Source organism: Mastacembelus armatus, chromosome 20 (assembly GCF_900324485.2).
Source record: "Mastacembelus armatus chromosome 20, fMasArm1.2, whole genome shotgun sequence".
In the NCBI taxonomy this organism is placed as follows: Eukaryota; Metazoa; Chordata; class Actinopteri; order Synbranchiformes; family Mastacembelidae; genus Mastacembelus; species Mastacembelus armatus.
Window position 1 is genome coordinate 6,673,109 of NC_046652.1, and position 16,811 is coordinate 6,689,919.

Consider the following 16,811-nt stretch of genomic DNA (forward strand, 5'->3'; position numbering starts at 1 on the left):
AGTGACTCTGTCCTGAGTTATGGAGATACGTATAGTGACAGGGGAATGTTTTTCTGTCTGTCTGAGTCCCCCTCCCCCCTCCTCCCCCTTCACAACCACCTTCCTCTCATCTGGATGTTAACACATTCTCGGGCCTCGAGCACCAGACAATTTGAAACACTCAGAACAAGAGCCATATCGGGGGTTAACACAGTTACGACTGAGGTGTCACACACTCCTGTGGTTTAAGTAAACACTGTGTGTTTGTGGGTGTGGGTGTGTGTGCGCACGTGTGTTTCTGTCTGCCAATCCTGTAACAGTAGGCTCATGATCTTACAAATCTCTGTAAATACTAACACATGCCAGCTTGTGTTCTGTTTTACATGCAAATTCAGCTCAACCGTTTGCATTTAAAAGTGATACTGGAAGATTTACCAAACCACACTCTGACTTATCTAAAATCATTGCTGTTTTTTTTAAAGGAGCTCAACTCAGCTCAACAGGTAGTCCTGCTCTCTGCTGTTGAATATGACTTGCAGGGATTCAGTGAGCATATATTTGAAATGTGAACTTGCAATGTAACAAATTTTACTACATTGCATTCAGAAATGTACAGTGTTTATGTGTTTTAATGTGAATTTAATCTGTGGATCTTTTTAAAGTAATAACCAAAGTTTAAAGTGACATCATGTGGTTTTGCAGGAAGGACTATTTCTTGCTCAAAAGTAGAAACTTACATGGACTATCCTGGAAACTGCTTTAAATTAAAAAACAGTTTTTCATACAACCTTCATAAAACACTGAGCTGTCCTTTTGTACTTTCATTTTTCTATGAATGAAACAACCTAGATATCGCATGTTAATTAATGAGCTTCAAAGGTTATGGTAGGCAGTTTTAGTGTCATCTGTACACAGTCAGTCTAGCTGTTTCCCTTTGTTTCCGGTATTTGTGCTAAGCAGCACATATTGTATTTATTTACAAGTTATTAATGTGATATTGATACACTCATCTAACCTCCAATGAGTAAAAGAAAAAGCAAAAAAGCTATTGCTTTAACATTATTCAACATAATTCATTGGTAATAATTAATTCTCTCATTGCCAGCTTGTCTTTTTATTAAACTGATTGCATAGCAATGTATTATCTTTTGTGTATATGTGCCTCTTGAGTGTCTATATGTGTTACTGATTTTGTTTAGGTGCTCTTAGCCTCATTAAAGTAGTCTGTGGTAAGACCAAATATGTAACAACGAAACCTGTACTCAGGAAAACACAAGGACATAATCATGTCATTTGGATCTGTGCAAACCACACAATGTCATTAACACAACAATCACTTATCTTCAGTGGTTAGTCAAGGGCTTTTTTCAGCATCGGTGCTGTTGTGTGCACATCCGCAACGCTGTAACCACATTTACACATATCCATAAATGAATAAAGCAATGTCAGACTCATTAAAGATAGGCCTCTTCATGTTTGTCTTGTTTGTGTTACTTTTAACACTTAAAAAGCTGTGGAGCCCAGATAGCTGCAGTGATAAATGTCTCCCCTCTCCTGGCCTACTGCTCTGCTCCTTCCACTCTCTCCTGTCCTCCTTGGTGGGCTCTTTTTTCTTTGCACTACCTGTCGTGCTGTCTATTACGGGAACACACTTAAGCACTTAGCCTGACAACCTATATGAACCAGCATACTTATTCACTCATAATGTCAAGCATGTACATGTTAACATCCAAAAGAAACATTGCCGCATAGACTTAAAAGGTGAATAGTTTCCTGCTGTACTTTGCCTTACTGAGCTCATCTTTTTTTTTAATGTTCCACTATGTGAAGGCTCATCTCAAAATGAAACTGTACCAGTTGCACCAGTTTAGTCTAATGTTGTACCTTTGGAAGTACTTGTATGATCAGGATATTTATTAATCCATTTAGATTTTGCAAACCTCATAAAGTGCAGTTTTCTCCATACAGAAGTCACTCATTCAGTACACCATCATGAGATTTACATTATATTACATCCCTTCACATGAGGAGTCTAGTGCAGCATAGTTACTAACTAAACAATTGTTTTAGAGGTCGCCTTTTCCTTTGGGACATATTCTCCATTCCTAATTTCCCTCTACTCTCTTAACCCAAACTCATTTTCTTTCATTTACACTTTTCTGTCTTTCCCTCTGTGAGTGTCACGCACGTTCACCCCTTCACCCCCATCTCCCCTGTGCCTAGTAGGTAAATTGGGAACTGTGTGAGTCTTCAAGAGGACTTTGAAATGAGACATGGATGGGACATCAGAGGACTCTGTCACTCTTAATGAAACCTGGTTGATTTATATTGTGTTTTGGGGGCTGGGGGCTGGGGGCTGGGGGGGGGGTCCAGAGGCACACAAGGCCACAAGGTTCTCCATTAGCACCCTGACCTCTGTTTCATGGGACCAACCGCGGCTTAACAGAAGAATGGATAGATGGAGAGATGGAAGTTTTGTGGACATTGAGGCTTTGTGTGTGAGTTTTTTTTTTTTAACATCAGAAAGTCTTCTATTTGCATTCTCACTGTAGTGTTAACGTGTCATGAGAAACCCTACCTCCATCATTTGTCAGTGGCCTGCGGTGTCCTGTCGTCTGCTGGTTGTATCCGATCCCTCGCGTAGTTCCGCCCCTACTCCCTCTTTTTACGATTCTTCTCACAGTTTTACTGTTTGCAATCTAATTATCTGTGTCTTAATCACATGTTAAAGTGCAGCACCTTCCTGGTGTTTACTGTCTTCTTACCCTGCTGTAAAAATGTAAAGTGGTTCATAAAAACCTGCATTGCAGCCTAGTACTGTGCTACTTCAAGAAAACTGTAGAAATGTTCTATTTGCTTTTGAAAGTGGAAAGGGGTGACGTTGCTGGACCTTTTAAAATATTTAGACATATATAGAAAGCCGGCTCTCAGAAAAATCAGTGTAAAAGCTAAATTAAATTAAATGTTACTTTTGACTTCTCCATCTTCAGAGATCATGTCATGCTGCTCTTGCTCTGCATGAATCACCCACCTGGCCTATATCAGACCATGTTTGCTCATCATGTGGGCCATTCTGTGTCTGGTCTTGGGTCATGTCAGCATTTGCGGACTAAAACCCAACACAGCTAAAAAGAAAAGATTGTTCTTCTTGTTTCTGAACACATTGTGACAGGTCTGCTAGTTTAAAACCTCGGTGATAGTATCATGGCATTAAATTACATTTTTCCCCATTATATTGTGTATTTGGCTAGTTGGGCCTATTCATTAGAAAAACCAGTATGGTTGGAAGTTCTTACACACTAAGACCTGATATAAGCACACTGGAATTTATTGTTTTCAGTAAACATGCCTTATACATAATATATCTCTGCAGTACACATTGCCAGTTGCCATAGTAACATTGCAGGGTTTTCATAACACTTTAGAGGCTCTCTAAGGCATGATGGGTTTCAGACGACCTCTGTCACCCAGTGAGTTGCAGGTCCACTCTATTTCTTGGGATTTGAGTAGAAGACAAAACATCTATCCAGATCTTACAGGCCCAGCGAGAATATTGGGTAATGAGAAACAGTCACAGACCTTGTGGGGTTCCACAGCAAATTATAAAACACCAACAGGTTTTACAGGCATGTCCCCTGTGTGTATGAGTTGATTAAATGTCAATGCAAAAAGGGGCTTAGGGAGCTACAATGAGGAAGAGACGAGAGAAAGGAGGTGTAAAACGCCATCTGATCACCGTCCTCTCTTGTTGCCAGATGTCCTTTTCCACCAGGCAGCCATTCTCTCATATATACTGCAGTCAGCGACAAGAAAATATAAAGGGCTCCTGATGGGGAGTAGGGGATTATTGCATGCAGCTGGAAGCTGTCACTATAAGACACTTAGTCCTTCTCCCCTCAGCCTTTATCTTAACCCTTTACTATGCTACATTCACAAGCTCTCTTTTCTGACTTTTCACACCTTTAAGTCTCTTCTGTAAATCCTGTCGTCCTGTTTTATTGGTCAGTAGGGCACAGTATACTTCAAATTAGGTGATAATGGGATTGTCCCATTGTGGGGCAGGACTTTGTTTTGTATGTATATTAATTAAGTTCAATAGAGTGAGAGCCGGTGAGTAGGGACAAAAGTGTGGGCCATTATCTCGATTTGAACTATTATCACTACTTGACCTTCCCTATAACTACTGTTTTCTGCCCCACCTATGAGTGAGATCACGCTGTTGCCTTCATGCATGTTCAGTAGACATGTACAAAATATTATTTTCAGACATACCCCAGCCCCACTATGAAAACTCATAGTGAGGTTTTAAACTTAATACAACCAGCAGCTGTTTTCACTGTGATAGAGTAGGATGTCTTAAAAACTGCTCTGTAAAGTGAAGCTGCTAACCGCATGACACTTTGTGCCCATGTCATTTGTTTGGACTACTTTGGATTATTTGATCAGTGATGAAAAATAATTGGGTTCTAATATTAATAAAAGGACTGTTAACAGCAAAGCTCATTGACATCCAGACTATATATCCTACTGGTGATTCAGTGTGTTTCCAAACACTTAAGTGGCCTGGTTAGTCAGATGTCAGGTTACAAGGGAAATAGAGAAAAACATTTCATTAGACATTTCATTTAGAGGCTCTCTAAGGCATGATGGGTCTCATACAACCACTGTTGTAACCAGGTTACTGTAAATCATACAGTATATGTAACATATCAGTACTCAGAATTTTACTATACTTTGGGCGTATTTTGAAAGGATGGTTGAGATTTTAGCTGTACAGTGACACTACCCAGGAGCTTGTTTTCATGGTGAGAACTCTGACTTCAACAAATACTCTAATTTTCTGCGTAAGGAATAGATTTATTCATACTTCTACTAGATACTTTGTATTAGTATCAGTTTTAGTTTTTGTGTGTACTTTTCTCTCTTGACAGTTAAGAAACTGGTTTAGGTAAATGTAAGCTAGTGCTTACATGCACATAAGCACAGTCATTGATACAGCCCACAGTATCTTTCACAAGTTTATATCTATGCAAATAGGGGGAGGTAATTAAGACCTTAGATCCTACCTTTGGTGTGGGCTGTGCATGCGTCCATGCTGCAGAAAGGAAAGGTCTTTTCCTCCAAGTGTGTAGCAGGAAAGCAACAAACACAGCTATCACATTTGCATGATCACCCAACTGCTGCTTGTACCACTGCCCAGATTTAATGAGGCTGTGCACTTTACCAAGCAAACAGTTTATTTGTTTTGAACTGAGGACAGTGAAATTTGCTAGGAAGCAAGCAGTTAAGAAGATCTTGGACACAAAGAATAGTGGAAACGGAAATTAATAAGCAGAGAAGGCAGAAAGGGGATAAATAGGACCCCCCCTGAGGACTGATAATGATCTCTCCATTGATAAGAGAGTGGGTGTCTGAAGGCTGGGTTTCCTTTCCACAGCTTTCATAGGACCCCAAGAGTGATTTGAGTCCATTTGTTGAGGATTATCGAAGCTTCTCCCACCAGCATGAAAAGGTCAATCTCTGCTGGTGAAGATAGGGTGATGTAACACTACTATGGAATCACTAGAGAAGTCTGACGGAAAAAGATATTAACCAAACAGGACAGTCAGAAAGGTGTTTCCCAATCTCCCCAATCCATAGAAGTGAAGCATAAAGATAAAGATACAGTTTATGACTCATAAAAGAATACCCCACCCAAGTTGCATCTGGGTATGTGGGGGGAGTTATTTCTTCATATATTTAAATTCTTCTTTTTCATGGCAATTCAGCTTAATCACTGGCTGTGTTGGTGAATCACTAGCCTTTCTCCTCTTACTAAATATTTTCACACTCAGTAGTGTACACATTCTTCATGCTCTGTCTGTCATCTTTTGCTAAATTTAGTTCCTTATTCATCAGTAACCTTTAAATAAGTTTTAAAAAAAATGGAGGATACACAGGCATTCCTCTTTGTAACTTCCTGTCGGTGGCAGGTTCCTCTATCAACTGAAATGTGTCATTTTCTTCAAAGAAAAGTGAAAGTGTCATACTTGATCATAGTATGTGTCGTCTTGCCACTGTTGAGTTGCTCTTGACCTACACAGTACTGCAAACTTAGATAACAGTGTCAAACCATTAAAACTCAGCTTTTAGGTTGTAGTTATTAATATCTTGTGTTATTAAGCATTCATTAACAGTTTATACAGCACTGTTGAACATAGGAGTTACTGTTGTTGATAAACACTTAATACATACTTATTTCTGCTAACAGCTATATTATACTGTGGAATAGGGTGTTATGAACCTTTTACTCATTGCTGATACTGGTGATACTATCAAAAAAAAAAATTCAGTGATTAGGTTACCATTTCGTGGCACAGGTTGAATGTGGCATAGTACCACAGTGTTATCATAGAGGTTGTCTTTGGTTCTATCTGCTTTTTGTCTGAGATGCTTTGCTGACAAGACAGGGGTATGATATGCTGAGGTGCTTCTGCCCATGTGTTTTGTATTACGCCCTAGGAGGTGCCATGCTCAGCAGCTCGGTGATGGGAGGGAATAAAGCAGGCCTCTCCGGCCCAAATGACGCATGACATTGCGCTGCGCTCCAGGCCCTTATTTATGGCTTCCCATGTCAGCGAAAGCTTTCCCCCCTGGGGAGCCCTACAGCAGTTACCCACAAACTTAGCTTAGCCAGTCTTCAGCTTTCAAAGAAGTTGTTGGGGACACACAAAAGAATAAACCCACCATCCACTTTAGGAACTGGGATCACTGTAATGTGGCAGCATGGACACATGACTGAAAAGTATTCAGAAATTCCTCACAGATGTTTACTTAGCTGTACAACATTCATCATTGCTGCACAAGAAGTAAAGCACCACATATTAAGTGCTATTTCAGAAGAATTAACGTCATGTCAGGCTACAGCTAGGCCACTGCCAGCACACACTGCCTCTTTTATCAATGCCTCTGATGTGTAAGAGGATGTGAAATCTGGAGAGAGAGTGAAAAAGCAATTTTTTAGAGGATCGGAATACATTTTTTCTGTAGTTACACAAGAATCCATGTACATATCACACCGCATTAACAAATAGACCCATACGCTGGCAGCAGCCGTGCACACACAGGTGTTTTCCACGAGCTATCCGGGAATGTTCTAGTGATCCCTGTCCAAGGTTTTGATGTGGTTAGAAGGAAAAGAATTTAGAAGAAACAAAAGCCAAGGGATGAGAAGAAGCTTGGGAGTTGATGACAGAGAGACAAACGCAGGAGGAACCTGCCTTAGATGATGTTTAAAGAATTTAATGAACATCAGAGGAAGATGTGATGTGATGGCATGGAAGTGACAACAGGGTTAACGGGGGATAAAATGCTGGCTGGGATTTTCTCTTCCCTGCTATCTCATATTTCTTTGTGCTTTGGAGAGTGAGTGCAAAAAAAGGGGAACTCTGTCAAGGTTTTATGTGGCCTATTGAACACAGCCTATTGAACACAGAACAAGCCCTCTCCTGAACAATATATCCAGCTTCAGAACCTCCCTGACAACAGAGCACTCATCTTTCCAACTTCCCAGGACCTTCCTGTAAAATCACCCCTTTTGAAATCCACTCTGGTCATTGTTTAGTCTAGTGGACATCCCTTAGATCATCGTCATCAGCAGCCTCATAGCAGCTCAGAACCGATTACCTGACATCTTTCTGGTCTTGTTAAAACCACACAATAAACGTTATTGCAGAATATGAGAATGACTGGTAGTGATACAATTGAGCAAACAATAGTGAGAAATGTGGGTTACAGTACATCCACCCCAGCATTGTCCAAGGTCCAGCAAGTACAAACAAAGTAATAGTTGTGAAATGATTCTGTGGGTTGTATACGTTCCAGTGGTACTTGGTAAAAGTGGAGGAAGTGCATCTTGTCAGACATTTTTCCTGTAAATGGTCCGTTCACTTGAAATGCTTCACTTTCTTGCCACACTAAAGGGTGTTGTAAGAAATCATCTCTGCAGCTCTTGAAGAATGGTGTTGCTATTCCTATATCAATCCAACAACTGCTGCCTCTGAAGGTAGCATGGGTTTTTAAAAAATGTTATCTCAACTTTTTTTTGTTTCACTTGTGCACTTCAAAAAGATTACAAAAAGTATGTACTGTATGTATGAGGAGGAAAAGAAACATTCCCTCTCTCCTGGCTTTTGCTGCCTTGGATGATGTAGATATCCAAACACGACTTTTATAATGATGGAGGATCAAAGCAAAGATGGGAGGCTGCCACTGATACTCTTGACCTGGACTTAAGATTAGGGAAGGTCAGTTAGTCCGGCTGGACTGTACAGAGCCAGAGAAAGCCCTGGCCTTGGGAATCTGGATCTGTTTGGTAAAGACTGAAATACCCCACTGTACTCTTAAGACTGGGTCATTGGGTTAAACCTTAAGCTGATGTCTGTACTTTTATCTGGCCTCCATCAGAGCAGAGGTAGGATCTACTCAGATAAATTCAAGAGAACAGGCAAACTAGTTTCCTTTTTTTCTGCTACTCTGAAGACAGAAAGAGATGCAAGTATCTGAGGCTGCATGATGTGTTAGTGGTCTTCACCTCATTAGGACCTCCCTGGCTGCTAAGGGCCAGAGGGTGAAATGATGGAGATTAAAGGATTGAAGGCTCATGTCTCGCTGGTTCTTTTCCCACCAAATATTTATTTTCCTACTACTTCTGCTCCTTTTCCACCCTTCCCCTCTCTTGTCTCCTCCCCTTGTACTGTTTTTACACCTTTTCTTCTGAATCTCCCCTTTCCAAAAATGTCTTGATTGCTTCCAAAGAAGCTAATAGTCAGCAGTGAGAGCTGACATAGAGGTCTGATTTATCAGGGTCAGTGTGATCCAACAATCCATCAGATCCATCAGGCCGATGCCGCAGGCTCCTGGGGGACTTGGCCTTTGTTTGGCTAAGCTGCTGATGGAAGCGAAGTCTCTGTCAGGAAAACCATTAAAAACGCAGCAGGCCCAGAAAAATGAGCTGCCCTTGTCACTCCACATCAGGACCATCATATTTGACTGCTGTTTGTTCAAGCCTTTGAACTAGGGACCTCTAGATAGATAGATAGATGACACCATGTGTAAAGTAACTCAGTCCCAGTCTTGGTCTGATGGTGAGTGCTGGTTTGTTATCTAAAGTTAGGTGAAGAAAGAGGATTGGTGAAGTTGGAGTGGTAATTGTAATTTAAGTACTTGTCCCATAGCAAATTCAAGTGGCAGCATCAGTGTTGACATGGTTCTGTAGGAACTACTGAGAAGATGGAATAAAGTCCAAGAAATCCAGTTGGATACTGGTACTCATTTTTTTCAGTCTTGTTTGCTGTGTACAATGAGTGCTACACTAAACACCGAATGCCTTCTAGTTATGTCTGCCTGAAAATAAGAGTTGTTATTCTCAGATTATCACATTGTGCTCCCCACAGCCAGCTTCTCGTTGCATTTGAGGCCATTCAAAAGAGCGATAGACACTTCTACTTTCAGATGTAGTTGTACATCACTGCAAACAAAGTTGTTCTTTTGGAATATAACCAGGGTGGAAAAGCTCATAGTGATCAACAGACCATTTTTTGTTTCTATTTAAAGTTCTAGCTTTAAAACCCTTTGCCATTCTTCACATTAGTTAATAACTCATTGCACACCATGTTCTCTGCACATTGTCTTCTAACCCATCTCTTACTCTTTCTTTGTCCAGGGACAGAGATGGAACGTCTCCACCTTGCATGTCACAGCCCCAGACTAAACATACTCTTCTGGTGTTGATGCATCAGTATAGCGGCTGCCTCTAACTTTGGCCAATTTATCTCATTAGAAAAATAATGATTTCACTGGCTGCCATTCCCACAGATAGGCCCAGTATTTGTCTTAGGCTCAGGGTCTTTTACTGAGCTGTGGGGCCCAGGGATTGGCTGCCTCTGCCCTTATGCCTGCCTGTCGTATATCAGCAGCACTGCCACTGTCAAAGCCCTGATTTATGGCTGTTTATCTCTAGTTACCCCTCCCTCCTCCAACAGATGGGCTCTGGCTATTTACTTAGGGACAGAAAGTTCTCAAATCATTGAATAAACTACAAACAAGAGGTAACTATTGATTAGCCTGCGATTACAATTTATTGGTCACCAGAGAAAACGAGAGATTGAACTGTCCCTGTTGTTTATCAGGTGTGGTGCTGATCATGTGGCCTAGATTAACCTGACTGCCATAGGTTTCCTTATCTTAATTGCTTTTTCCACTTTACTATATGTGGACAGTCCTGGTCATTGTAAGGCAACATGAGAGTACTGAATATGTATAAAATATTAAGTTTTATGTCAAGAGTCCACTGATATGATTTATGGTTGTTATCACTGTAATTTTGAAAACATTCCCTCAGCTGTCATGTTCGACCAGGTTGTCGCCTTAAATCTTGATTTACAGCAAGTATAAGCTGTAAATCACACTGGCTGCCAGATCTGTATAGAGAAAATAAACACATTGCACCATAAGTTGTTAGAAACGTGGAGGGGCTCTGCATATTGCACGTCAGAGACACATTGATACGCAGTGGGATTCATATTTTCCCATATAAATGTCAGTGCATATGAGCTTAAATACAGGCTGTTCCTCGCATGGCGACAGCTCCGTCTGTGGGTCTCAGATTAGCAAATCAAATATTCTTGTAAGGAGAATAGTTGATTTGTCAGCATGGCTTAGCTGAGTGCACTTAGAAAAAAAGTACAGAATTACATTGGTTGCCTTTATGAGATAAACTTAGCAGTCATCACATTTCACTCATCTAGTGTGCAGAACTACTTAGGCCTTATCTCCACTGTTTAAGTAGTGACGGAGTATACCTGAAGCTAGTTTTGACCACTGTTGTGTGTAGAATAATGAGACAGTGTTTTTATAGGATATCTAAGATGTTTACAGTAACAGTTGCTCACCATTTGAAGTTGAAAGCATGCGGTTTAACCAGGTGCCTGTAATGAGTGATTAAATGTGAAGACAGCATGATAATGTTGTTGCTAAGATGAGATACTGTGTGTTTATTTTGGGTTATTAACTGCTAGTATCTTCAGTATTTGAACAGTGTCCCTCATGGTGGTTGGTATGAAATGAAGAGGTCTATGCTGCCACACCCAGAGGTGTCAGCTCTGTTGGTTGATATATTTTCCGGCTACCTCTGCTCCAAGTCAGCTGAGGGACAGAAACAGTGATGAACTGGGGTCAGTTTTTAGGTGGATCCATGCCAGATTTAGACCTACATCCTGGTTTAACGTCATATTGACCAACATGGGTATGCTTAAACTTTTTTTTTTTTTTATTTTATTTTGTCAAAAACTGACCCACTAGTGATGTCAGGTTGGGAATTAATCTATTAATTGTTTTGGGTGGTTTGGCTTAGTGACAGTGTCAGCACATCAATGCAAATGTGAAGAAAATCTACTTTACACGACATATTCTGACTCCCACACATGTTGCTGATGTTATGATAGCGTCCGAACTAGACGCTCCTAGTTGCCACAGACAGGTGTGGGATGAGCAGGAATCACCTCATGGAAATTGTGATCATCAGCTTGGTAGAAAGCCAGTGAATTATTTAAGCTGCATAGACTGAGGTCACGCAAATATACAAACAGGTGACAAAAAAAAAAAAAAAAAAAAAACAGGTCATGGTGAAGAAACACTATTGTTTCTAAAGATTACCGGTGAGATAAACACCATTTTTTCCAAAAGATGTTTTCTCATTTGATGTTTTGCTGATGGTGGTAGAGTGTGCTAACACACCAGTCTAAATCTAATCTAAATGTGGCAAAGACAGTCAATCCAAAGTTATATATATTTGAGGCTAAGAAGTGGCATTTTGCTCCCTTCTCAACCACAAATTGAGCATAATTAGAGAATTAGAGAGAATCAGGAGTTAAAATGTCACACACGTGGGTATTTTTACTTACTCCGGGCTTTGGGATACACAGCTTGTTTTTCCAAAATGTCATGATTTATAGGTATTTCCGACCCGCTGCTAGTTGTTTAGCTGTGGTCACAGAGAATACAGATGTCACTCAGACTAACTTAGGAAAATGCAGAGCAACCAAAACATAAAGTGGAAATGTTAACCCAATAACGCTAAATAAACAGAGCAGAGGAGCCAAAGACAACAGAGAGCAAAGGGAAAGTGTCCTGCTGGCATCAGATTTCCCAGTGTAAGTGTTATTTGAAAAGCAGCAGAAGGGTGACACTCACTCTCCTCCCACCCAATCTCCCTCTTTCCCTCCCTCCTCCCTCACTCATTCGACCATCTGTTGTTCTCTCTCTTCTCAGGCTGCTCTAAGTGCCTTGAAACAGCTGTCGGAGCAGGGCCTGGACCCAGTGGATGGCCCCATCAAGGTACAATAAGACACACACATCATACTAAACTGGCTGTCACTTCACACTGAGTGGTGGATGTTTTACCAATGAGTCATTCACAGCAGTGAGATTTTTATTTAAATGTGTTTTTCATTTAATGATGAGCCAGATGTTTTGTGCCAGACTGTGTTGCAGGCTAGTCCATCATCAACTCCCTCACCATCCAAACACAGGTCCTAACATTTCTGCTCAACATTTTTCTCCCTTGTAAAAAGCAACAGTAGTCATATATATTTGTATGTACCACACACACCTGTCAGTGGTCAGAACTTTGCATGAGGGCTATCGCCAAGACGTTAGTGGAGTTTCGCCACATACCTCCCCTCCCTTCCACTTAGTCCCTGGGTTCTCCACAGTGAGGAAGGAAGAAGGAAGGACGATAGTGGAGACTGAAGTAGGAAAGTAGAAACGCCATGGGGTTTTTTGGAAACCAAGGAGGAAATCACTGTCAAACATTTCTAGAGTATTTTCATAGTAGGTGTGCCCTGGGAAAAATGTTTAGGCAGGGCTGTTTTCTTGCAGCCCAGTGTCTCCTTTAAAGTGAAAGAGGAAGGGAACAAAGAGAGGAAAGACAGCTTCATTTACGTCACTTTCAGAGAAGAGGGGAGATGGCAGCAGTTACACTTTCACCTGAGCTGTTAATCACTCATTTCTTACTCTGGTCTTTCTGCTCTCAGCCTGTAAAACTCATTAGCTCACCTGTAGTTTGCCATTACTGCATTCATGGTCACTGAGTGTCTGATGTTTGCAGTTATCAACATGAAAAAATCACATAACATGAGACACAAGTGGCCATTTAGTCTGAAACAGACCGAGGTCAAGGACTCAAGTGTCTGGAGTCAGAGCTGCTACACTTTTGGTTTTCTTTTACAAGAAAACCCTATCTTATTTTGAAAGAGCTGGCACATATTATCCAGAGCAGGGCTGATTATTAACAACATTGTTCGCATCCTTAGACACAACCCTCACTAACACAGTTTCATTTGTCTTTTCAGACTAGTGAACCATGTGGGAGGGAGGATGGACATTAAACAGACTAACTCAGGCACCACCACTCAGGTCTGCAAGGATTCAAAGGCTGTCGTCTAGGAGCTGACAACCCTGAACCCCCTCCTTCAGCATACACAAAACCAACAACCCCCAAACCAGATATCCCATAACCTACAACCCAAAGTGTCCCCACTATCCACAATCCCCCCCACACCTACCCCACGATTGCCACTGTATCCTGCAAAACCTGTCAACATGCAATAGGGTGGATGTGCACCGAGAAATGACCAACTAAAACACCATTATCTGAGTCTATGTGAAGACAACGCTATCATAACACATTTATTGATGATTTATGTCAAAATTTAGTGCATAAAAAACAAAGTAAATGAAATACAACTAATGAGACAAATGCATGGTACTGTATTAAATTAAGGGAAATCCAAAGTGATAGACAATTTTCCCTCTGGATAAATGTGTCTCGATATGGTTGAAGCAAATATGTACATCATACCATTGAAATACAAAAGAAACATTTTAGGGGAAAAACCAACTTGCATACAGTAGCTTTTTTTTTTCTGGGGTATTATGTTTCAGTTTATTTTTTATTTTGTTATTTTATTAATCTAACAATGCTTGAGTACTGTATTTAAAATTAACCAATGCCAGTGCTGTGAAAGTTGTAGTTGTTGTCTTCATATATAGTCACCCAGCTTACCTTGTATGCAGACATAAAAAAAAAAAAGAGTTCATCTATCTAAATGGATGTGTATGAATTGCAAGAGTATCATATTCTGAAAAATAACACAGAAAAGATTTTTTCATGTGGACAAAAAGGACAAAACTGGTGTTAGCAGTTATCACTAGAAGTGTTGACCGTGCAGGGGTTGGAAAAACCCTCTAGCTCCTGAATGGTCTACCTATCCCCTGTCAACATGCCCCCACACTGGCATAGCATCACTGGAACATCACCTGACCAACAGAAGCAAAAGGTGCCCTCAGTTGTAGTTTTGATATAAAGAGACTATTTGCATCAGCAGTGACTTGTTTTATTTTGTTTTATTTAGTTTGGGGAATTTTTTTTTTCCACCATTAATTTGATGCCAGTAAACTTTTAACAGTTCAAACTCCAGCAAAGTTTGGTGTGGGTTGCATGTCCTCCAGTGAATTAAGTGACTCCTCTCCATTCCAGTGATTTTGTGTCAGTGGCTTGTCACTCCCTTTCCCCCACAGTTTTGTCGATCACATCTACACCCATTGTGTGTGTTGTATTGACCTGCAAAGCATAAACTGGGTGCTTTTAATGCCTGCATTTTGAAGTGCGCCTATTGAGCAGAGAGAGCTTAAGACCAGTCTGCTGGCTCCCTCTGTTAAAGGTCACTTTGAATCACTTTGTTCACTGACATTGAGGATGTGTTTCCTTCGCTGTGTGTGCAATGTGTAATAAGGCTGTTTCTGTTACTGAAATGCAGTAAAAACACCTCAGTTCATGTGGAAAAAAATCAGTTGTTGTCTCATTCTTTCTCCTTCAAGAAGGCGTGAACACATCTTTCTGAATTGCCCAAGGACAACCAGCACAGTTTTAAATCATTTACGTCTAGTTTTCTCTTTTTCGTTTCGTTTCGTTTCTAAAGACTAGCAGGCTGTTAACACCACCATTTGTACAACACAAAATAATCATAACTCTAGGACCAATTGGTGTTTTAATATTTATATATTAGTTATATGGTTTTTTTTTCAGTACTTTCAATGAAATCTGACAACCTTCACTAGTGGATAAAGTTGGCTTAGTTGTCGTGACATGACTTTGCTGATGTGTTTGGCTCTAGAAAAAGTGAACAAGTTGACCTTGAGATAAGGCTGTTTTGACACTGTTATTCACAGGGTCAAGACTGAGCTTTCAGCTCACAGTTTTGTTAAAGACACAAAGCCCTGCCTTTACTTACTGTTCAAGTGACAGAATCTTAGAAAGAAATCTACTTTATATTAAATTATATTTTATTCATTTGTGCTTCCTTTCTTCTTAGTGCATTTGCTATTTATAATGAATAGCATTTAATAAACAAATTACAAAAAATGGGTAGTTGTCCGAAATCGTGCACTAGACACTATTTCACTGGATGATACATGACTTATCCTTGTTAATTGTTTTTAGAACAATAGTTGTCTGTGACACAGTAACTAGCAATATCAGGCTTTGGCTGCATATGTGATAGTTGATATTGTTGCATTTGTTCATGGGATTTGTTGAAAATAAGAATATATAAAGTGAGCATGTTTATTCTAGTCCTCCTGTAGCATTTTTCAGGACAATGTGCTGACTTGCCAAGATTTGATTTAGCTATGCGATCCAAAACAGCAAACCACTTTTGTCCTTCACTTGGACAATTAAAGATTTTAACAAATAAGTAACTACAGCATTTCTAATGTCATACTCTTCTGTTAATATATACAAGCAAACCATGACGGAATAGATAGATGGATAGATGGATGGATGGATAGATGGATGGATGGATGGATGGATAGATAGATAGATAGATAGATAGATGGATAGATGGATAGATAGATAGATGGATAGATGGATGGATAGATAGATAGATAGATAGATGGATGGATGGATGGATGGATAGATAGATAGATGGATGGATGGATAGATGGATAGATAGATAGATAGATAGATAGATGGATGGATGGATGGATAGATGGATGGATGGATGGATAGATGGATGGATGGATAGATAGATAGATAGATGGATGGATAGATAGATAGATAGATAGATAGATACTTCATTCATCCCCCATGGGGGAAATTCAGAATAGTTGTCACTTAACAATGGAAAAAGCTTGTTTGTGTTTTCCAAATAGAGATGTACTAACTTTGTGCTCTCTCTCTCTCCCCTAGTTTGTGCTCTCTCTCTCTCTCTCTCTCTCTCTCTCTCTCTCTCTCTCTCTCTCTCTCTCTCTCTCTCTCTCTGTACCTTCTGCAGGTGTCCCTGGTCCTGGAGCTGTATATTGCTGATGTGCACTTACTGGCCCCAACAACCTGCAGTGTCTATTTGTTGTTTATTGTTGTTGTTCTTTCCTCTCTCCTCTATCCACTCACCCCAACCAGTCGAGGCATGATGACCACCCAGTCAGTTATCGGCTGACCAGACTCAGCCGATAACTACATCAGCAGCAGATCTATTCCAGAAGCTTGTTCAGGTAGTGGCAGACCAGCTTGAGGCCGCGTTACACCCAAGATGAATGAATTATGCTCAGACCAGCCAATATGGGGAGTGAAGCTTGCTGCCCAAAATAGAACAAAATCAATGGTGCTATGGAGCTTGTCCATGCCACACAAAAGCAAATTCCAGTGTCATTGATTTTTCCTTCTGAATAAAGTGCCATGACCACCTTGAAGTCCTCTAAATTAGAGCTGTAATAACAGGAGGAAAATCGAGTGA

At 40.4% G+C, this 16,811-nt stretch overlaps 1 protein-coding gene across 2 annotated transcripts in view; it reads left to right on the forward strand.

The window, feature by feature from the left end:
* stau2 (staufen double-stranded RNA binding protein 2) overlaps positions 1-14,826 on the forward strand; it is an 85,052-nt gene extending 70,226 nt beyond the window's left edge. For both annotated transcript variants that reach the window (XR_003294728.1, XM_026291945.1), the window contains 2 exons: positions 12,289-12,354; positions 13,371-14,826. Coding sequence is in view for 1 of the 2 variants with exons in the window: in XM_026291945.1 (XP_026147730.1) it covers positions 12,289-12,354; positions 13,371-13,406 (102 nt within the window). In the remaining variant the exon portion in view is untranslated. The remainder of the gene's footprint in view (positions 1-12,288; positions 12,355-13,370) is intronic.
* Positions 14,827-16,811: the final 1,985 nt, after the last annotated feature.